We start from the raw sequence: 25,324 nt of genomic DNA on the forward strand, positions 1-25,324 counted from the left end.
GATAATAAATAAATAATGTATCAAAAAAGGTCTCTTTTTATTGAACAGAAATGAAATCCAGAAAATGATTTAAATAAAAAGTCCATATTAAGCAGCTGTATAATTTGGATTTTTTCTCAAAATCACAAATCCTTCTAAAATGGGTGTAAGAGGTATATATTCCTCTGTAGCCAGCTCAGCTCTTTCTCCATATGCTAAAAGAACAGGTGTAGTATGTGTTTGGAATCCTGTAATGGTCTTGGGTTTTCCAGCTTGCCCCACGACATCAACTGCTTGCCCAACTCTCACTGGGATAGGCAAAGGTTGGAGATCTTCATCGAAAGTTACCAGCATGCGTGGTTGCATGGCAGCCACCAAATTGTAGAGAACATAGTGTGAATTTTTAAGAATAACTGTAAAAAATAACATTATATATTTATAGTTGTGGTATTAAAGAGGTACATTCTTCATTTTATTCATAATAACGACGATAATCAATACATTTTGATTACCGAAACTTTTTTTTTAACTGTAATTTCATTTAATGAAAGCTTTACTAAAATAAATAGTTATGATGTTTTGAAATTCACCATTCTTTGAGACAAGTGAAGATTTAACTTCACCACAGTAATATTTATAATTTTTCTTTTTTACTGGCATTGACATAATATTTTTGTAACTGATTTCTTTATGCAATATTAGTTTTAATGCAACTCTATAATAGAAAGTTCAACCTAGATGGCTATCTAAAATATGATTCAAAATCATAGAACATAATTTTCTGAAAATTTTAATATCAATAAAAATTTATAAGAATGATAACTAGCATTTCAGATTTTAATTAAATCATAATTTTTTTTAAAATGTCTGAAACATTAAAATTATATCTTATTTATTAAAATGTTTTACCATGAATTCCAATATATTAACTTTCTTTAATTTAGGATGCAACTCATGATCATATGAATCTATATAAAATGAATAAAGAAAATATATACAAGATAAAGCAGCATTTTAATTAATGCAATTAAATATTTTTTGTTTATTCTCTGAAATAAGATAGTATATTCTTTGAAATTAAATTGAATGATATCGATGTAATAAGGACTTTAACTGAATCCAACATATTTAACAAAATGCATGAAACAAGAGCAACGAGAGAAAAGAGAATGGTGTTAAAAACTAATACATTTAGGAACTTGGAAGAAGTGGAATTGCCCACAATTTGTAATGGTCATATATCACATTTCATAAACAACGGAAATGAACTATTTAAAACCTATCTAATGTATTAGTTCATTCATGTTTTGAAAGAAAACATATTTTACATTTGTTCTCAGTTCCAAGAATGATTGTGAATAGGCACACTTAGAATTTTAACATCTTAACAGTCTATTAATTTAAATGAAGAAAATAATCTGATAATATTCCCCCTCCCCTAGATAAATAAAATATTTTTGAAGATATGTATTATTCTTTTCATTCCTTTATACAATTTTTTAAATCCATATTTAGATGTCATAACTTGCTTATTTCTTAGTCAAAAATCTTCTAATGAGATATTATATTTTACTACTGATATTATCAAAACAAACACGGCTAAACAAACTCAAACCAGAAAAAGAATATACATTCTATTATCTAAATATGTGCTTAACTAATATGATCAAAAACTGTTAAAATAATGCGCAATTTAACAATAAATTTAATGATGTTGTCAGATGGGCTACTGGAGATTTTTCTAGGAGTTAAATACATTTGTGAGCCAGTGAAAGAATATACATCAATTGAGGAATGCAACCTATCCCAGGAGTTCAGTCAGACCTCTAACTCAAAGAATAGGCACTCCAAGGTTACTTTGACAACAGAAGACACACATTTCCCTTATATATTAGACTAAGAGGAGTTAAATCTGACCAAAATTTAATCAGACCATATATTAGTAGAAAATGGAAAGGGATCCTTTTAATTACATTTATATTAAAAAATCAAAAGGAGATCATTAAAAAATAAATAATATTTTTAAACAATAAAAACCAATGCTTACTGTTTTTTACATCAAGGAAAGAAACCAATGTTGCCATGAGTCCAGCCACACATACAGGACTTAAAAGTTGTCTATCATGATGATACGGACATAATGTTAGAGTTCCTTTACCAAGATGAGCCAAGCCTTGAGCAAGCCGAACCATAAAAAGATTATTTGGGTCTTTTGCATGATACTGAGCTAGCTGACGAAGCATTGCAGCCAAACGAGCATTATTAGTACCTAAGAATTAAATATATAAATTAAAATTTAAATAATTAATTTTATTATGCAATAAAATAAGTACAGTATAATCAATTAATAAAATATTTACAGAAAATATAGTTTTAAGGAAATACTCACCAGCACCAACTAATCCTAAAGCAAATATAGCATTATATGCAACTTCAGCATCACTGTCATGTGAAAACTTGCTGAGGGTCTCAAGGATGTTTAATTTTGGATTTGAAGCAGATATCAAGGCTAGAGCTAAAGGAACAGATCTCTTGATAACAGGTTCTCCATACCTCAGCTAAAATAGTAAGATAATTTATTTATTTACAATTACATAAGAATTGGTAAGAAAATTATAAAATACAAACTTTTTATGACAAATCATTGTTCAACATAGATAAAGAAATTTATTTTTATTGTACAAGCTTGAATATAAATAAAAATATAATAAAAGAATCATGAAGAATTTTGCATATGTGGAGAATTCAAATATATTTCTTTGAAACAATGAAAGAAACTTAGGTTAACTAAATTAAATTCCTTATTAAAGCATCTTGTGGCAAATACTACATATTATTACCATTAATATACTTTTTAAAATCTCCCTCTTTCCTCTAATTCAATTTTACAAATACAGTAGAATGCTAATATTTGAATTAGATGAGGCCAAACTGACATGGATGATCGTATAAAGTTAACAAATTAAGTAAAGAAAAATATTAGACGTTGGAAATTTTAAAATTTATTTTAATAAACAAAAGTTTTAGATCACTATAAGATTTAATTAAAGATGAAAAATTATGTATGAAGTACCAAATGCAAAACTATGCATTAAAATTACACATGAATAATACAATATATATTTGCCCTATTTTAGAGGTTACAAATAACCTCTTTCAACTGGGAAAAAGGCACATCAAAGTCACCAATTGTGTTAATTTTCCAATTTTTATATTTTTCCTTTTTCTTGCAAAATCGATTTAAATATTTAGAGGTTCAGATAATTGTTCTACTGTACTCTTATATGAAATTCCATATTATATAGGAAGGTTCAACAGATTAATCCATAAAAGTTATAACGTATTATAATGAAAGCTGAAATCAAGAAAGAGATAATATAAAAAACTTTTGGAATATGAAAAGATTGCAATTGAATGCACTGTTGTTACTAAATAATTTATATTCTAAAGCCTAGTTATACTGAAAAATAAACCGTAATCACAATAATTCTTTTGAATACAAATCAATGCTGTATTTAAGCAAAAGGGGAAATTAAATTGGGAATTACGAATAAAAGAATATAATTCATTTGCAAAATGCATTCAAGTTATTCAAAACATTTATAATAGTCAGATAAAAATGTTGTATAAAAAAGCAAAATTTAACACATATCAAGCCTAATTTCATTAAAATTTTAAAAGTAGTCTGATGACTAGAACTTGCAAATTCTTTTTTAAAAATACCATACAAAGTGTTACATTAAAAAGGGGTAGAGAAGAAAGGTGGATCCTTACCATCATTTTAAATAACTCAAAAAAGTTCGTTATTTCTGAACAAAAATTTCGTTATTTCTGAACAGAAATTTTCAAGATAAATGAAAATATTTTATGAATATTGCTATTTATAAAGAAATTTATGAATATACTATTTGTTAGTGTATAACTTCAATTTTAATGCCACAAAAATATTAAGAGGAAAGAAAAAAGATATACTCAGTTTCAATATAATGTATTGCTATTGACAAAGTATAAAAAGAAATTAATTTCTATTACCATAAGTAAATTCAATCAAATCAAAACTCATTTCTCTTACAGCAACTAGCAATGTTATTCAAATACTTCCTTACATGCAATATAAATTAAATTTTTCTAGTGTCATTTTAATATTAAAAAGTCCCCAACATTTTGATATAAAATTTATCAGATGTCTACAGTATCTGATATAAAGGCAGAGTAAAAAATGATATGGATATCTGTAAAAATTGCAATAGTATAGATCAAAAACAGAAACCTAGCACTAGGTAACAGCATACAAGTATTAGTCAGTTAATATTTATGCATCCACCATATTCTTTGATAAATGATATAAGACTTGAAAGTAGTTTGACTGATGTAATGCATTAAAGGTGTAGAAGCAGCATATATGATATGCAAAGAGATCAATATTAAAATTATGAAATACACCAGGAAGACATTATGATGGCAGCTTTAAGAAATGAGAGATGGCATTTTCAAACACTGAATAAAGACAGACTCAAAAAAAAAAAAAAAAATAATAATAATAATTCTGTATCGAGTATGCATGCACACATACACACAAACATAAACACATACAAAAATGAATAGCTATATCAAGGTTGCTACTTCAACTGAAACTAGCAAAGGAGAACTTATAAATTAACAGGAATATAATGTTTAGAAAAAAAAACTGAAGCTCATTTCCATATTCTGGTTCCAAATTAATTTCCTGGGAACTATTTATTTAAGACAAAAATAATTGAAACCATATCGATAGATGTGTCCTTATTTCATAAAACATAATGAAGAATATTTGTAGACAATAAATTCATGCCTATAAATATTCTTCATTTTGCTGTGCATGAATTTTGTTATTATTCAGTGCTGTAAAGAAATATCTACCCAATATTGCATATAAATTTTTTAGTACAAGAGTAAAGTGTCTTAATAAAATTTTTCTCAAGTGTGTCAGGTATTTATGTTATCTTCCAACTGTTCATCAATTATTATTATTTTAATTGTCTTATTAACTGTCATATATCGTTTTCTATGTCTACAAAGATATAAATTATAATTGGATTTTTTTTTTATTACAAGCTTTTTTTAATCCCATATTAATGAGTCTGGCATAATTATTCTCAGAATTTATCTTGTTTTAATACTATTAGAATTTCAAAATTACAAATTGATTAGGTGGCAAAACCACTGAAGTCATACAGTAGCAGATTCTTGCAATATATATGTGTTATAAAGTAATAAAAGTAATTAAAAGGTACCATGAAAAAAAATTCCTAAAGAATCTCAGTTATAGCCAGCAATCAATTAATAAATATCAAAATGAACGCTTCTCACCAAATGCCCAAAAGTTCTGAAAGCCATTTCAGATCCAATTTCTTCTCCCATGGAAATTAATGCAATACCTAGCACTGCTATAGCTTGTTGAGAAGACAAATCTACAGCACTTGACTTCTCTTCCTTTTTATCTTTATCATCTTTTTCTTTGTCCTTTTTTTCGTCTTTTTTGTCATCCTAAAAACACAATCATATTAATCATATAAAAGCTCTTTCACTTCTACAATGTTTTAAATCACCAATCACTCTTATTATTTTTATTTTATAATTTTCAGATTAGAAAAGTTAACTTTTAATTCTTTTTTGCATTTAGTCATATCTTTCAAATCTTAAATTGCTTTATCCATGAATATTTAAAAATATATAAATGTTAATAAGAAACTGGCTAATAGTATTTTTATTAAATATTAAAGCAAAAAAAAAAAAAAAAAAAAAAAAATCAGTAAACAAAAACACAATTTTGCTGCTTAAAGGGTTAATAGTATTTTTAAAAAAATAAATCTGTCAAAAGTTATAAGTATGAATTAGAAAAAATGTAATAAATGCTTCAGGTGACCTAGCTCACCAGAAATATTGGTTATATTTGATTTCAGAGGAATCATTTAGATATATCTTCGTAAAGTATTGACATTAGTACCATCTTATTTTAATTTGTATTTTTAAGTTCCATCCATTGTGCTCATGGACCTTCCTAATTGAGACCAATCCCATGACATCATAGCCATATTAAAAAAGTAAATCTGTAGAGCAACAATTTTATAAATTTTACAGTGCTGTAACATCACTTTTTTTATTGGCCTCATAAACCACATAGACATTAAAAAATACTTCTGTAACTTTCAACAATAAAAGAAAATCAAGTATCAGCTAACAGTTGAAACAACTAAGACTTCAGGCAACAATGTAATCTACTGTTAGAAATTATATAAAAAACCTTTTTTAAAAATTGCAAAATTTATCACAAATTTATCTGATTATTAAATTAGTATAATTGAAAATAATTTTTTTATAAATATATTTTAAAACATTACAACATTCATTTTTCTGTAGTAACAGTTTTAGAAGTTATCGTGGAAAGGAAGCTAAAATTCAGCTTAATTCATAATTCAAATTAAGTTTTAAAAATGCTACAATGTAAGCATTCCCATTTTTAAAGATATATGTGTGCCTGCCAAAATTGAAAGCTAAAGATCAAATTATCTGGCTTGCAGAATGGTAACACACAACACACACATTATTAATAAAGGAGAAATTCCATACTTTGCAGGGGGGGGGGATAAGGAAACTAAAATTATACCACTTTAATAAAGGGTGGATGGAATCCATTTAAAGGTAAATTAAATTTTAAATTATCTCTTTCAAAAACATGACATATCTGCTTTTTTTCATGTGTCATATAATTTATAATAAAATAAATACGATTTAAAAGTCTTATTTAGGCTATTAAGACTATAAACTCCTGGTTATAGTTAAATTTGCTTTAATTATTTATAATATTCTGTTTTTACAAGAGAAATATTAGGAACGTTCAGTTCACTGCACATTAAAAAACAAAAGTAAGAAAGAAAGAAAGAGACAGAGAGCTTTGTATTAATTTTTTTTGAAAATCCTTACCTTATCAGCAACTTCATAATGTTCACTACAAATATGAAGAAGATTTTGTACTTTTAATACATTTCCAGTGCCTGTAAGGAAACAAAGCATTAGCAGATAGAAATAAAAATTAAATTAATTTTGTTATTTTAGGTTCCAAGCTTAACATAAAGTATAATATTACAATAACATACCAGCATAAGCACAAACATCAACCATTGTTTTAGCCATGCTCTTAAAAGGCTCATTGAGAACATCAAGGGCACAAATTACAGCATCAGCACCATCTTGTTTTCCTAGAAATGAATTGAAATAATTTAGAATACCCATTCTTAAATATTTTGACATACTAAGTGATACTAAGAAAAAAAAATCTGACATTTAAATGTATATTCATGAATTTGATAACAAAAACATTCAAAACATGCTGCAACTTATTGCATTATTAACAAAATAAAAGATGCATTTATTAGGATTATTGCTATTAAAAGCTAATAATAAACATAAAAAAACATTTTGAATATTAATTTTTTCACATAAACAAGAAAAGATATTCACTACAATTAAATAATAATAATCTATTATCAAATTACAGCATTATTACAGAAATTGGATTTGTATATATCAAACTTTTTGTAGAAACCATGTATAAAAACTAAACATATTTTATGGACATTTTTTCCCTTAAAAAGTGAATTCACTATAAGGGAAATTAATTTATATAGAGATAAATTTAAAAAATAATTTTAAACAACATTAGAATCATTTTAATTCAATACATTTTTTAAAAGTTAAATCATATTCTCTTTATTTTTATTAGACATAATTTGAAATAGAAAACTATAAAACTGATCTGTAAATATGAGTCAATATAAATGACCACATAAACTAGGCGAGCGTTAAGATGTTAAAAACAATTCATTAAAATCATTTCCTTAAAATTAAGTTTTATACAATCAAATAGATAATTAACATTTTAATTGCATTGAATTTACTGTACTAATTTATTTATTCTTTTATAAAGGATTCATAATATAAGATTGGAAGAATAAATAAAAATCAAGAAATAGTTTTTTTAATAAAATTGAATGAACATTTTGAGTATATTTTGGAAGTATTTTTTTTTTTCACAACTTACAGTAATTTGGAATCTTCTAGAAATTTGTGATAAGACTGTAATCAAGATTTTTTTTTTTTAAATTTATTTCGCACCACCTGCCTTTTAAGACAAGCTGGTTCATTAGGATTAATGACATAAAATTTCAAACAAATAATTTATGCTATTTGCTCTTAACGATTACCTCAGAAAAGTTAAATTTTAAATTTGATAGACATGTATAACATTATTTTAAAAGCCTTACATTATTTAGTTCATTGTGCAATAATCTCTCGAACTTTCTGTCTTCTCATCTAAAATTTGAACTTTTTTTTTGAAAGTGAAGGAGATTACACTTCGATTAATATAAAAGGTTTCTTTCTATAAACACAGAAAGTAAAATTGTTCAGCACTGAAGTTTTATCTCAACAACACAGCATTTGATTGTTAATGACTATAAAAATTCCAATTAATATAAAAACTTTCTTGCTCTGAAAAAAAAATTCAGTACATTAAGAAAGCAATTTTCATGCAATAAGAATTTTATATCTCTAATTATATTAGATTAAAAAGCAGAAAAATTTGAAATAGAATATTTTAAGAAATTTTCATCACTATGAAATTAAAACATGAATTAAAATTATGAAATAAAATCTTAATTGTTAGTACAACAAACTTCAAAGGGTATAATAAAAGTGTACTTTAAATACAAACCAAATTATACGAATCTATTATAGAAAAATAAGCCTTAATTTTATACCTTCAACAGCAACAATGGAAGAAAAATTCAAGTTGAAATATTTATAGCAACAATGAAAATTATTTATTTCAGCATTCAACAGAAAAATAAGTTATAAAATTTATTTAAAAAAAACAAAAAGCCATACAGCAATATCAATGGAAAGATACTTTTTTTAAATTTTAAGATGGTGCAAAATTCATTTTTGTGCTGTAAGTTTTTTTATGAGCTATTGCAGAAAGAAACATCTCTTAATTACTTCAGATTCTAAGAAAATCATCTCAAGGTGCATACTCACAGTTGCTCTACAGATTAAACACACATTCATCTTAATTATTAGTAAAAGTAAATTACGAGACAAGTGGCAACACTTATTTACCTAAATAACAAAGACCTAATGCAAGTGGGAGAAAACGAGAAAATGTATCTTTTAGATCAGCTTCACTTTTTTCATGTAAAACTTGAAGAATAGCAGAGGTGACTGATTCATTACATGAACCAACAGCTATCATGCCACAAGCTAAAGCAGATAAACCAACAACCTAAAAATAAAAATAGTAATTTTTATACAAAATATGAACAGATTTATCAGTTCTGAGATATATTTAATAAAAAAAAAATAATAATAAAAACTGTATGCTTACCTCCATGTTTGATTTTGGGTCACTAATGACAGGAATTAATAGTGACAACACATTATCTCGGTTTGTCCCAGCATATGCAATGCCCATCCTGCATAAAACAGAAAATTAACATGAAATACATTTTACTTCAATGAAAATATCATAATTCTTCTTTCATAAAAATTAAATCTATATTGCAATTCTTATGATGCTGAGGTTTCCTTTTTCAGTAAATTAAGCAATGCGAAGTTTAAATATTGATAATTAATAAACTTCATAGTTAGAAAAATAAAAAATAACAAGTGGAAATTTAAAAATACCAACATGAATATTATAAAAAGTGCAGGCCAATATAAATAAATTAAAACCATTTTTTAAGTAAGTTTTTGTAAACAGTTCAATTTTAATTCACTTGCTCCCTAAAAAGAAAATTACACTGGTCAAAAAAAGTTAAGATACAATATCACAATTAATTCTTTGCTGTACTATTTAAGCATAAGGAAATCCTGCCAATAAAGCATAAGGAAATCCAGCCAAAAGGAGAGAAAGTGATGAACAGGAATAATTGTAATATGATTCAAAATATATTTTTTTTCTTTCTATTAGTATTCTGAAAACATGATTTTTAATTGTAAAAGATTTCATTATATGAAGACACATAGTACAGGATATCTGCACAAAGCATATGTAGAATACAAAATTACAGAACATCACTTTAAATGCTTTTTCATTTAATCTATAAATTTTTATTTTTCATTATTGTAGCATTTTTTCACATTAATATTCATCATATATTTTGTAGTTTCTGATAAGAATAGAAATTTAAAAGCAATTATAACTATATGAATAATATATTACATTTAATAATAATTATTATTAATACATATATAATTATGACAATAATTAATCCATAAGTCATCTTTTTCAGATAAGTCTTGTTTCAGATTAATAATTGAAAAATTAAATCAGAGCATTTTAAGTTAAACAAGATACATTCAATTAAATTGGCATAAAAATTAAAGCATTTAACCTTTAATAAAATTAATAAAAAAGAATTGCATATCATAATATGTCTAAATGTTATTATCAAAAACAACATAATTATAATAAATGTATAATTTTTTAAAAATTCTTTAATCGCAAAAATTAATACATTATCTAATAATATATTGATGACTGATTTTTCTTAAAATTCCATTTATGATAATATAAAATAACATAATAATTACAAATTCAGCAGATTAGTTTTATGAAATTTGAGTCTTTTGTAAATCTTGAATGCATGAAGCAAATACTAAATAAATAGAATTGGCCTTTTTTCTTGTTACAAAATAAAGAATTTATCTTGCATTAATTCTAAACAGAAAAAAATTTGTTAACTAAGTCTGTAAAATTAATAGTTACAATTTTACAAATCATTTATTAGGAAAAATATTCCCATTTTTTCATTGGTTTCTCATATTTTTTAAGTGACTCCTTATAGAGTACCAAGTAAAAATTCTGGTTTGCTGCAAAAACAAAGCCTCACAGCTAAATTTAAAAGTAAGCACTATTAATAAAATATTACAGAAAGAAATTTTTGTTTAAATTTTAGTTTGATTTTTTTGTCAACTGCCGGATATTTTTATTTTTATAGATAATCTTACATTAAACTAAGATGAAAAATAACATTTGATACAAGAAATGCATTATTAGTAGCAAAATGTGAGCCAAATAAAAAAACTGTTGAAAATTTGGCATTGTTTTAGGGGCAATATAGAATTTATCTCTAAAATAAATCAAGTAACTTAAATTTTAATTATAAAAGAAATATATATATAATTTCTAAATTTTTACACTAAAATGTTATATATAAAGATAATTAATGAATAATTCAATCTCTGAAACAACTAAAGTAGCAGGAAGTAGGTTTGCTTTAATAATTAACTTACCCAATAACAGCACCTATCCTCATTGTCATGCTATTATGTTGCACATAATCACCCAAAAGGGCAAGTGCAGGATCACAGTCACTGCGGACACCACAGTTTACAATACCACAAGCTAACAAGCCACCAGCCTGTAAAATAATTTTTAAATGAATTATTAAATATTACTTGACTTAGTGGAAAAATAATCAATTCATTGATGCTAAATATTTATATAATCCATTTTTTTTAAATATTATAAAAATATTTATCAAAACATCTATATTATCCAATCTTATAGTAAATAAATTTCTTAAAAACAGATTTCACGTCATACCTTGATATATTCTTCTGATGAATAAAGATATTTATCTATTTGCCCTAAACCTCCATCAATATCCCAAAGCAATATCAAGCCAAGTGAGGCAGTAGCACTTAGCATACCTGAAAATTATTTATGTATTTAAGATTAAAAAAAATCATAATACAAATAAGACAGTAATTTTTTCTTATAACATGGAAAAATACAAATAAAATATTTCAAGTTAAAAGGATTTTATTTTTAATTCATGCAAAAGAAAATTTTTAAAATAGAAAAAGTAATTTCTAATATCATTTAAGGCTTATTTTAGAGGGAAAACGAAAAAAATTACCTTGCTCTCTATTTTTATACAGCCATTTTTGTCCATCTTCCATTAATAATTTATCCTGACCAAAGGCAGCATTAACTAAACCATTTACAAAACTGGATGCCAAATTCTGTTTTGCTGAGTCCACACTGCCAGTCGGACCGAATGATGGTCCTACAAAATGAAATAAATTAATTTGTTGTATAAATTATTTTTTTATCAGGTTATAAGAGAATATTTCTACAATTGTTTTATAGAATTACACAAACCTAATATATATATATATATATATATATATATATATATATATATATATATATATATATATATATATATATAAGCTTTTTGCTAATATAACACTTTTTTTTTTTTTTAAAGAAGTAGAGAATATCATAATGAATAAAAAAATTTTTATTCCTCATGATGTTACAGTAGGATTTCACTTTTTTATTCATTATCAAAATTTATTTATAAGAGTCACAGCCAGGCCATAGTTGCAGTCTAAAAGTGAAGATAGAAAGCACGAACTAGAGGCTTGTGAGAAAGTATTTTAAATTTATACAGATTTAAACAGAAAATTACTGATTTTCCATTTTGGTTCAAGTATATGTTAAGTGTCATCGTAGGAAAAAAATAAAAGACTGCACAAAGCAGAAGTTAAAGTGAAGTTAGATTTTAAGTCATTAGAAAAATTAATTTTTTTTTTAAAATGTGGATAAATTGAAATTATTACTTGTGCATGTGTGTGTGTAATAATTTTTTCTTCATGATACTATGGAGGATGTCATGATTTTATAGTTATATACACTGCTACAATTTTTGTACAAATATTTATCTATTATGGATTTAATTTACACTTATTATTAGAAATAATGTGTAAAAGTTCAGAAAATGTTAAATTTTTTAATCTGAAAATCATATCTGGTCTTGTCTACAATTTACATTGAAATTAGTTGTATACAGTTCAGAATAAATTCCTTATTCACAATATTTTTTAAACATGTGTATGAATTTATTTCATTTTTATGCTATCATAATTAAGAGTTTATCAAAAATATGGTGCCTACATTCCTACTTTCAATATTATGTTCATACAGCCCAGGAAATGTAGTCTAAACTCTCTAAACATATAAGAAAAGAATTTAAGAGTAAAAATGTTTAATAAATGAAATAAAGAAGCGAAATCAAATGGAATTAAAAAAAATATTTTAAAAAAATGTTATCTATAAAGAGACAAATATAGCATTTTTTTATGAATTTTATTTAATCAATAAATGAAACTGACATAGATCTAATTATTACACTCAGCTTTTATAAAAAATTAATGTATTTTATTATCAATTACAGCTGCAAACAAAAATTTATAAATAAGTAAAGCCTTTGAATGAAGCTATTGAGGAAGCAAAGTAGGGAAATAAAATTAATTACTCTTCTTATCTTTGTTTCTGATAACATGATCTTATATACTAGAATAAACACAAGATTACCCAATAAACATTAATAACCCCCAAACAAAGATTATCAAAGGCAAAAACCCAGCAATTGACATTAATATATATCTGATTACATTAATTTACAGAGAATTAGCAGTTGACATAAAAAAAATATATTCTGAATCTTGGAAACACACAATTAATACAAATATGAAATGAATATAAACATAAAAATATTATATTACAAATTAATTTACTCTGTCATTAATATTAAAAACTGCTGAAAGCAACGAGATCTAAAAAATATTACATGATCTACAGAAAACTGATCTGACTCAGTTGTAATAAAGTTTCTAAATAAACTAATTTCTTTTATGATATTATCTAAAGTGAATAATTTATAACAAATATTTTTAAAAATTTTTTTAATTACAATAAATTACACAGATTTTCAAACAGATACTTACGAGCGTTGTCTAGGTGTGTCTTATAAATGTCATCAGGAGTTTTAGGTTCCAAAATATCAAGCTATGTAAACAGATAGAAAGTATAAAAGTGCACATCCCTTTATAATAATTAAATTACATTGAATGATAATCACAAGTGAAAAAAACACAAGCCTACCTCTCTGGCTAATGCTAGAAAATGATTATTTAAATGAGCATTTGACATAATGTCTACCAATTCGGAATTTTCATCCCCTTCCAATTCCAGATAAATTTGCTGGCGGTTTAACATGAAGGCCATCTGCTTTTGAATTGAGCTGAAAAAAGTAAAAGAGATAATTTTCTTAAAAAGTTTTAAATTAAACAAATTTTGTAAAATAAATAAATAAAAAGAGAAAGAAATTAGAGTTATTTATAGTCTTAATAAACATAATATGATTAAATAATAAAAAAATATCTTTCTGTAAAATAAATACTTCAAAGTCACGATTAAAAAAAAATTGAAATACCAAATTTCTTTAAATAATAAGAGGTCACAGAATAAGAATCAATGCATCTTATTTTTTTTATCTATATTCACATCAAAAAATTCACAGAAAAGAACTTACTTATCAGGACATGACAAAAAGATTTCTTCAATCAAAGCAATATCATTAAGTTGCATAGCTACTCGCAGAGCTTCAGGATAACGCTTGAATTTTCGAAACAGTTGTAGGGCACATTTCAAAAGGTTTGTATTCTCTGGTTCTGATACATAAGGAACACAACTAAAATAATAATAATTAGTTACAAAATATATTCACTAAGTTTTAGGAAAATTTAATCAGAACATTAAAATTTAGCTTATTTTATTTCCTTTATTGTTCTCAAATGATTTTTTATTCTTAAATGAATTTAAAAATTTCTTATTCTGCAGGGCATTAAAATCAAAATCAATTCCCAAATTAAAAATGATCAATGTAGGCAATTTTGTCATTTGTAATTTGAAGTACAAACATATTAATCCTACATCTTGAAATGAGTTCTCTTGACATGAAATAAAAGAATAAATATATATATACCACTTGTTACAAAGTATGCACTTTCATTTATATACATATATATGTGTGTGTATGTTATGTAATAATTATACATAAGAACTGAACGACAAAGAATAAAAATAACAAATAAAAATTAGAACAAATTGCTCTACAGTTTTATACCCTGAGGCAACAAAAGCTTTTTTTTTCACAGAAAACAGCAAAAACAAAAGAAATAAAATATAGAAATCTAAAATTTAACTGGTAAAAATTATTTGTTAATGCTAGAGATATAAAGTTTCCAAGACTAAAATAAATTACAATAAAAAGGAAACATGCTGCAGCTCAAAAATGTGTTAGAAAATAAATAAAGAATATCAATAGATTGTCCAAAACATCTAGATCTGAAGAAAGAACACATACAATCATAATTCCATAAAGATAATATTAGGATATCAGTTGAAAAATGAATAAAACAGTCCATGTTTTATTACTAAAAATTTCCATAAGTTTCTTACAGATGATAATCATGAAATACGAAATCGATTAATAATAATCAGTATGTCTGTAAATTTAAGAATTTTTTCTTATGATTGATAAGTACCCTACAGAGTTCCAACTTAAGGAATTTTCAAGCACCTTATTTTAGAAAATGCAAAGATTATAAAATTATATATTTTAAATATAAAAATGCAAAGAAAAACTTTAAATAAAATATTTTCTATTTCTAGATGTCACAAGCCCACTCACACTATAGATGCAATAAAATTCATTAAAAATGATTAATCACACAAAAATCTCTAACAATAATTTTGACTAATGTTTGGCTGAGAGAAAATGCAAGAGATAGAAACAAATGATCAAGAAACTGTAATTTATATTTACACAAATAAACTGGAAACAGTGTGGCATTAATTATTATTGCATGTAAGTGATTTTTTTTTTCCCATCTGTGTATTAGATTCAAATTCTGTTTATAGATATAAAAATGCATGGTGTTAACTGAAAACCTGAAATTTGTCAACTTTCCGGCATTTTATACAGTTTTGTGTAAGGAGGTTAGTTGTAAGTTGCAATATACATATTACACAATGGATTTAAAATTTTCAACCAGAATCTTTGTTTAACATGATTCTTATAATGAGCCTTATAACAGCAGTATAGTCAATGCCCTGCCGAATGGGTAACAAGAAATTGTGATCACATCCTCTATTTTAACTAGTAAATTATTGGTTTAAGATAAGTTAGTTGCTCTTAAGTCTCACTTTTTTTATTAATTGCAATATTGGTTTTAAGTCACCAAAAATGACATCATAAGAAATTGCAATTATTGCAAGTTTTGTTCTAATTATGCATGACAATGAAATATTAAAATAAGTTGAATATATTCCAAATTGTGAGATTTATATTGCTTTGTGTCTGATTCTCAGAATCAAGATTTTCTGCTTTAAATAATAACATGCACCCTCAAATTTCAGAATTCTCCCTAAGGATTCACCCCTGAAAGAGTAATAAAGGCTAAATAAATAATAAATAATTCCTAACTCCTTTAACGATAAAAAACAATGGAAGATGAATATGAAGGTATAATTAATAAGACATAAAAATGGAAAAGGCTTATAAAAAAAAACCTTGAAAGAAAAGATAAAGGGAAATAGGGCGAAGAGGATTTGAACTTAATATAAAAATCCTGAAAAAGAAGAATGGCTTTTGTTGCAGCTTGTAGGGATACATACAATAACTCTGATAATATATATTATAACAAATGATATTGATATATTGTAAAGAAACAATGCTCCGTTCCACAGCATACCAGGGAGAAATACTGAGCATTGAAATATTTAGAATACACCAAGTGCATTTACATGGTAGTTCTGCAGCAAAATCTCATTTTGAACAAGGAACACTACAGATCCAAAATCAAGACCTTATAAACAGGCCATTGCAGCCTTCAATTCTGATGAAAAATAATTGGTCCAACGCTTAATTTGCAAAATACAAGTATAAAAAGTGTGCATCAGAGAGAAGTTTATTCATTTGCTTGCATTAACTGCAATTCTGTATAGGTTGACTTTTACATTCATTGAATCTTTAATTTAATGTAAACCACTTGATATGCTTTGTTAGCACTGACTAGTGATAATAATTATCAAATGCTTTATGTACAATGCTTATTTAATAAAACGATGATAAAGAGAAAATAATTTTATATACTGCTATGCTTATTGTTGCAACTTGTTCCATGTCTAATTATAATTTGCCCCAAAATTGCATGTTGTAACAGCTGAGAAGTTTTAAAAAATATTCTGATGCTAAAATCAATAAAAATGTGGATTTTTTAATGCATAATTTAAATGAATAGTTAAGCAATAAAAATGTAGTTATAATTAATCAAGGAATTGCAAATGCACATTACAAAATATAAACTGTTTTCTACAAATTGTCTCAACTTGGTCCATTCTGCTCTATGTATGTTCAGATTCGATCGAATTTAAGAATCGTCCATTAACACATGGTATGTAAAAAAGAAAACATGCTTTAGGAACAATAAAGTTATTTAAACATATAAATGTTTGCATGAATTTAATAATAATATGAGTCTCTCTCTCTCTCTCTATATATATATAGAGAGAGAGGGTGGGGGGTGGGGAGTATATAAAAAGCATATAATGTAATAAAAATATCGTAATAAGTACCAAAAAAAAATCCTTTCTTCTTAGAAGAAAAAAATTATTCTTTACCAAACTGAAATTAAAATGTATTAAAAACTATTTTTATTATAACTTTTCAACTTCCAGCAGAATTTTCTTTGTATAACAAGTTATTATTAACAAGAATAAGAAATAATCATTGTTTATGGTACTTCTAAAATATTTTCCAACTCTGAATAACTGAAAAAAATTATAAATATAACTCTTATTAAATAAACCTTTTTTAATCTAATAAAAGCTTTCAAATAATTAAAATACAAAGCTGATAAAATATAGTATACCTAGTTAAATATAAAGCAACTCGTGGGAAAGCATCTTCATCAACATAATCTATTAACATATCAAGATGTTCAATTTCCATTGCAAGATCACAAGCATCTGCCTCAGCATTATGAGCCATGTGATAAGGAATAATCTGAGAAGCAAGTTTTTCCAACTGTTTTTGGTATACAATATTATCACATCGGCCCCATTCTGCAGCTATTTCTCCAGACAAATGCCTATATATACAGAAGACAAATATATATTCAGAATCTAACAGTTCTTTTATAAATTCACAAACAAAATTGAATTTGCACTGATAAGAAGCAAAAATCGTAACTTATTACCTCACATATTCATGTCCCCAAGAGCCTATATCCTCCTGAGATCCTGCAAGCCGATATTTTAGGCATTCCCTTTTATCACTCATAGTCATGGCCAATATAGAGCAGATATCAGCAGCATAATTCTATTATAAAAAGAAGAAATTAGATTATGATAGAAACTAAAAAAAGTATTGGCTATATTTTTAATCATACAGCCAGTTGAAATGAAAACAATATGGATCCAATGAGCTATGATATTGTTTTATTTATATGAAATCAGGAATTTTTTTCATGACAAGAAAGATTAGCTTACATCATTTTTTCATGCTATGTTACTGAAAAATTATATTACACAATTCCAGACACTCATTACACAATTTTCAAAAATTTACCCCATTTCCCCAAATCATCATAAAATTTCGTGCCAGTGAACTAGTTATATAGATAGGGAAAAATAGCACTCACATATATCTAATACTTTTTAACTCCTTTTGGATAATTTTTTTCAAAAAAAGTTTATAGAATTTTTTAGAATTGCTCTAGAAGCTCTCTTATTCGAACTATGAAGAAGTGTCACATTATAGCATTTTTTCATGCACTTTATTGTAGTATCTATCTTTAAATAGATTACACAAAAATGTGACAAATTGTATTTTTTTCTTTTTTTTTTAAATTGCATGTTTTAAAATTTTTGAATTTGTTCCAAAAACAGTTAGTATTGTAAATCACCTGTCAAAATATCAATTTGAGATAATAATGGGTTAACTGTTGAAGTAATTTAAAACAAAAACTTGTTTTTTCCATGAATACTCTGCATTTAGCAAAATAACACAAAAATGCTAATTTTGTGTAAAAATAAATATGGAAACTAACATGAAGAAAAATTTAATACTGTCTAAAACAATTAAAATATGCAGTCTTGTAATCTGCTGGCAATAGTTATTAGCTTATACTTTTAAGCTTAACTTTAGATTTTTGATAACTAATATCAAAAACTTTCACACAGGAATTTTTATTTTTTTTTAAATGAATTTGCAGCACAATGCAAAAAGAGTATTTGCTTTAAAAAAATTTTTTTTTGATACAAGTGCCAAACAATTATATTAAAACATTTTTATCAATTTTTAACAAAAAGTGAAATAGAAACCTAATTCCGAAACATAAAGTGAAGAAACTGCTGTGATGAGAGAATAATAAAAGGTATGGCGGAAATCAGAAGGCACAGATAAAATGTTTAAATATTATTATAGAAACAAATATTTTTAATAAAGTGATTGTTTCGCATAAAAATATCAATTTGCATTTTTCAAAAGTATTTGGTTGCCTTTGGAATATATAAATCATTAGTGAATTAGCAAAATGCAAATTTACAAATATGTATCATTATTATTTATATGTTTTTAAAAATTTTGTTTGTCTGAACAATAGAAATGTTTTAAAATTTTGTACAATAAAAATGCTTTAAAATTTTCTATATAAATCAATTTTAATTTGCTTAGATCAGATTTGAATATCCAAGATTCAAAATGTTGAAAATGTTATTTATTATATACTAGAACTGACTGTCAACTTGTGAGTAATTAATTCATCACTGAGTATTAATTTTTTGTATACACACAACAAATTAATTTATTTTAAATTGTTGAGAGAAATAGTTTTACAACAATTCAGGAGCAGATCTCATTACTTAAGCTTGATGTCATGTTTGGGCCTATTTTATTTAATACTCTTTTGAACTGTTAATGAAAAAGATGGTATCAAAATACTTTATAGGTATTTAATGACTTTATTAATTAGATGCTAGGTTATTACTGTAAAAAAAAAACTTTTCTTTATTAATATTTTTTTTTCAAATTGTATCAATATATCATTCTGGAAATGTTATCACTTAATTGCACTTAAGCCTGCAGTGTATATTATTAATTTAACTTGAAAGGATAAAATTAAATTCCTGCAAGGATTTGTTTTTCTGCTAATAAAGTAATTTATTATGATAAAAGGCATACAGATAGTTTTGCAATTCCCAAAATCTGAAGAAAATAACTAGAAATTCAATGAAAACTATTTTATTTATATGAAAATATTTCAGCAGATGAGCAATTCATTCTTTTCGAGACTGATTAAAAGTATATATAAATGATCTAACAGTATCAATAAATCATTGAAATATGAAATTAAAATCATTGGTTCTAAGGATACAGATTTATATTAAAAAACAGTCCACAACAAAAATGAAAAAAAAAATAAAAATATTCTAATATGCATGACCTAGCATATAACTTAAAGAGTACAATAGTACACATCATAACTCAAATTAAATCAATGCTTTCTAACATGAAATATCACTATGCTTGTCAAAATTTAGAAGAAAGAAAAAAAAATTGAAACAATTTCTAGAATCAAATGGCAAATAAAGGATACATAGCTGAAACATTTACTATATAGATGATACACTGTTGAGAAATACATTATTAAAAAAAAGTTCATTTTTCGTTTAACTTATGTGTACTCTTGTTTAACTTATTATTATATACAGAATTAAAAAGAAAGGAAATTGCTTTCATAAGAATATATTTTATAGTCGTAATTCAGACAGTTTAGCTTGCAATGAATATATTCTCAATGAATATATGTCAATAGTAAATATCAAATGGATTATAAACAAAAATGGCTAAAAGAAGGTATTTTTAGAAGAATAAAAGAAGTTGAGCTATTTCATATATTCAGACAAGATAATATCACCCAAGAAATGAAGAACTATGTGGCATAATTGAAAGTCTCCAAGATAAAAAACAATGTATCATTGAATTTCTTCATCAATTTGCACCTGGGTAATATGCAAGCATAATTCATATTGTGTCCATCAAATAATGAAAATAAATCAAACCCATTGTTCAAGAATTATATATACATTGAAAAAAACCCAACCATATCTGGGAGGCACAATATAGCATATATTTGTCAAAACAGAACATACAACAGAGGTAATTCATTTTTTTTTTTTTTTTTTTTAATTTGAGATGCAAAAGTTTTATATTTAGATATTTATTGCATTACTTTTCAAAGATTTCAAGTTTATTCCGTTAAAACAATTTTTATTCATTTCTAAACATAATACTTTTCAAGAAAGAAACAAAGATGAACATAGATTCCTAAAATTATGTCTGCATCACATCAACCCAAATTTTACATTTACATCAGTAAATGAAAACAGAACAGCATAGTTAGTATGCTCCAGCAACTTTATCAATATAATAAAAGCTATAAATGCATATCTTAAGCTAAGTTCAATGAAAGTATGTTGCATGATATGAAATTATGCAAAATAAAAAGTTTAATAAAAATTCAGTTTAATAATTATTAATAAAAAATACCTTTAAATCAATTATTCTATTCTTCTCTACAAAGAATTGTTCATTCTCAATTTTCCTAAGCAGTTTCATGCATGTACCAGCAGGAGTTTATTTTGTCAAAAAACGGGGTAAGAGGAAAGGAACATTTAACAAAAGGGTGAACTGAGTTATTCATGGAAATGGGAGGCATGGCAATCTCATCTTTCTATGCACCACTGTTTAGAAAAATGCCAGAGTCAAAAAATGCTAGTTTTAGGATTCTGAAATGAACAGTACCTACCTTTGCCTCACCATCAGGATACTTTTGATATATCTGCTTTAAAGTGTCAAAATGAGGGCGAAGGAATTTCAATGGCTTTGGTACAGATGTCATAGATGTTGTAGAAGCTCTGATTTTTACACGTAGTTGATTCAAGGTGGGTAAATAAAGTTCTTGATTATCTTCCTAAAATGATACAAGAAATATTTAGTAAAGATTACATTCTAATTTACAAAGAAGATTACATCAAGTTAGCATATTAAATATGAAACATAAATGACTTCCATGTAATTAACTCCAAACAAGTGAAAAACTTTTTTTTTTCCATTCATATAATGAAGTAAAGATTTTAGGATAGAAGTGAATATTAACTTAAGTCATAAAAGCCAATAATTACAATGGGGAAATGAGACAATAGTTTCAAAAATATAATCAAAATTATCAACTATCATAACTGATAAATATAAGTATGCAGAATATAAATGAGCCAACCAACCAAACACTTCCACTCTATTTAATATTATAACAAGTATAGAATGCATATAATATACATCACAAGCAATTATAAAACTCATTTTTTTATCTGCTTATTTTTAATTAATTATATTAATTTACAGAATTTCATGAAAAAATCTCTCTTAATTTTCCTCTTCTTAACAATTTATGGAAAATAGTCATTACCAATTATTGCAATAACACAAATTGGAATGCAACCAACTAAAAACAAATATTACAAAAATACATTTGCATGATTTTAATAATACTTACAGTGAGAACTTGAATGTAGGTATTAAGTTCATCTTGCAAAGCTTTATCTTCATCAGACTGAAAATATATGATAGTTAAAAATCAAGAAATATCTTATGAAATTTCATAATTTACTATGATCTACTTGGTAAAATTTAAAATATATGAATATGATAAATAAAAATACATAAATAAAATACTAATATTTCCTTACAAAGAAAAAAAGAATTGATCTATAAATATTTGTAATCATTTTATTAAAAAAATAAAATATAAAAATTTAATTAAATTCTAATTGGAAATATAAGGTAGGAAAATTATAAACAAATGAATAATTATATAAAGATTCATCTAAAGGAAAAGAAATGGGATAATAATAGTAGTAAATGAAAATGCAGAACGTACAATTCCAAATTAAAAACAAAACATGGAAGTTAACAAGGCAGTAAATAGGCGATGCAGCATTATATACCTACATTAAAACATAACAATTTTTTTTAAATACACAACTTATACTCTTTAAAGGGGAAGGGCATGAAGGAATTTTATTTTATTAAACTTTTTCAATAACATAGTATTGGAAATAAACATTATTTCACATATATATAAGTTGTACATATTAAGTAATATTTTAGATTCAAAATGATAATAGTTACATTTAAACTACTATGGAAATAAATATTACTAATATTTGTATTGCTTATAGAATTATTAATTAAGAAAATTCATTTATATAGCAACAAATAATTTGCCACCATAAACATGTAATAATATCTAATTAATTTTTGCTCTTAATAATTTATTAATCTAATTATCTTTAATTTCTAAATTGCATGGGATATTATTTTTCCCACAGAACTAACATATCATGTTTATATTTCTAATTTGCATACTTAAAAATACAGTAGTTATTGAGAAGAGAAATCTTAGATAAATTATGATCAAATCAAAGTCTAGCTTAGCTTTTGAAAAACTTAATAAACAATCATAAAATAATAATACAAATCCCACATAATTAATTTAAGTAGTTAATACAACAGCGATATCAAGTTTGAAAACAAAGAAGCTGAAGTAATAGCATAAAGAAATATATAAACTGTTATTTGAAGCCTAGCAAAAGATATAAAATAAAAAAAAATTGCTCAGTCACAATTAATCAAAAAACTTTTCAAGCAAAAATTTAAACTACACAGATAATGTAATGTTGATATATAAATTAACTTTACATTAAAAAAAATTAATAATAAAAACAACATTCAAAAATTTTAATTTGGAGATATATACTTAAGCACTATTTTTCCTTGACAATATAAAATGCACTATTTTAATTGAATTTCTAGTGCTACACAGGGACATCCGCATTTCATCAAATATAGTTTTTCATTATATCTTTAAACTAATATATTTTAACACCATAGTTTTGGACTGAGTGAACTTTGATAGAATACCAACAATACTGATAAAGTTATTGAGAAAACTTTTTTTATCACTTTAATAATTAATGATACAGAAATCCGATACCGAGTATGACAACATTTGGGATTAATATAATAATTTTAATCCGCTCAAGGCAACATGAATCATTGCAAATTAAGATTTTATTACAAAAATTCTAAACTGAGACAAGCTGTTAATAAGAAATAAGTTTTAATAATTTGTTCATCATGATCAGTTTATAAGATTACCAAAATTTGCACTTTATTTCAATATCTTCGCAATCCCTTGTTTAGTGAAAGTAATTCGCACATTCTGACGTTGCAAATTTGATATGTAGGCAGTATAAAAGAAAGAAAAGCAGAAATCGTAAAAACAAAAACGAAAATATAACAAACTAAATTCCCATCGTAAATTTCTCGCATACATAATATGAATATTAAAAGTAAACATAAATCTTATTGTCAAAATTCAGTATATTCATACCAAATCGGGCTCTTTCTCTTCTTCGACTTTCTTTTCTTTTGGCTTGTCTTTAGTATCCTTAGGATCATCAGCTGGTACAGCTATACGTTCCTTCATGTTAAATATATGATCTTTATTTGTTCTGCAAAAAAATTAATTTAAAGGCAAGTTATTTAACGTAAACTTTCGAAATAGTTTATGTACTTTACACAAGCCGAAAGGTTTGCTTAGAGTTTAGTTGTATCTGAAAGTGACAAAGCGAAAACACAAAATTCCTGAATAACTCAGGATTGTAAGTATGTCATACTTGAGTCATATGAAAACTATTCCGGTGCTAGGAACAAAAACTTTGAAAATACGGAATCTGTTTTGAAGAAATATAAGGGAAATACACAAGTCACTAATTTTAAATTATGATATTAAGGAAAGATTCATACACCATTGGGATTTTTTAGTTTTTATGAAAGAATAATACAAAGAAATTAAAATGGAATGAAATTAAATTCAGAACTAAAAAAGCCCATTTTCTCCAACATAAAACGACAATGACACAATGATTAATACAAAATGACGAATGCAACTTCACATATTAATGCCACTATGCGCATTTTTAGATTCTACATTTTATAGCAAAAAAAAAAAAAAAAAAACTGCTTGATTATCAAATTCGGAATTTATTTATTCCTTGAGCCCCCAGTATTCCTTATAGAAATATTTTATAATAATTGCATTCTAGTAAGAATACCAGAAAATACCAAGTGCTGTTGCTGTTTCAAAACATCTTAAAAAATGTGACAATATTTCAGGATAACACGTAACTTAAGTTATTGTCATTGAAAAAATCCGTTGAAGGCAATTATTCACCATGAATTCAGAATATTTTACCATACTGTGCAATACAGTAAAAAACAAAACGATATTATAAATTCTATATTTATCATGTGGTGAAAAGCTT

At 25.3% G+C, this 25,324-nt stretch overlaps 1 protein-coding gene across 1 annotated transcript; it reads right to left on the reverse strand.

The window, feature by feature from the left end:
• Nucleotides 1-18: 18 nt before the first annotated feature.
• Nucleotides 19-24,610, reverse strand: LOC129983713 (26S proteasome non-ATPase regulatory subunit 2-like). Its single transcript, XM_056093311.1, has 19 exons — nucleotides 24,391-24,610; nucleotides 22,492-22,548; nucleotides 21,745-21,909; nucleotides 18,133-18,254; nucleotides 17,806-18,024; nucleotides 14,403-14,561; nucleotides 13,973-14,111; nucleotides 13,816-13,876; nucleotides 11,940-12,089; nucleotides 11,624-11,730; nucleotides 11,311-11,438; nucleotides 9,401-9,488; nucleotides 9,136-9,298; nucleotides 7,116-7,217; nucleotides 6,943-7,013; nucleotides 5,329-5,505; nucleotides 2,369-2,537; nucleotides 2,027-2,248; nucleotides 19-392 (listed from the first exon to the last, which is right to left on the reverse strand). Exons 1-19 carry the CDS (start codon nucleotides 24,484-24,486, stop codon nucleotides 88-90), a joined length of 2,700 nt encoding a protein of 899 aa, XP_055949286.1. The 5' UTR covers nucleotides 24,487-24,610; the 3' UTR covers nucleotides 19-87.
• Between the last annotated feature and the right edge of the window lie 714 nt (nucleotides 24,611-25,324).

Source organism: Argiope bruennichi, chromosome 9 (assembly GCF_947563725.1).
Source record: "Argiope bruennichi chromosome 9, qqArgBrue1.1, whole genome shotgun sequence".
Lineage (NCBI taxonomy): Eukaryota > Metazoa > Arthropoda > Arachnida > Araneae > Araneidae > Argiope > Argiope bruennichi.

Bases quoted from the DNA above. Each gene is read 5' to 3' on its own strand.
- LOC129983713 (XM_056093311.1), bottom strand. From the start codon at position 24,486: ATGAAGGAACGTATAGCTGTACCAGCTGATGATCCTAAGGATACTAAA. The intron at 18,255-21,744 runs GTAGGTACTGTT...TTTTTATAATAG, and splicing joins ATCCTGATGGTGAGGCAAAG to AATTATGCTGCTGATATCTG. The intron at 12,090-13,815 runs GTAAGTATCTGT...TTCATTTTGTAG, and splicing joins GACACACCTAGACAACGCTC to GACCATCATTCGGTCCGACT.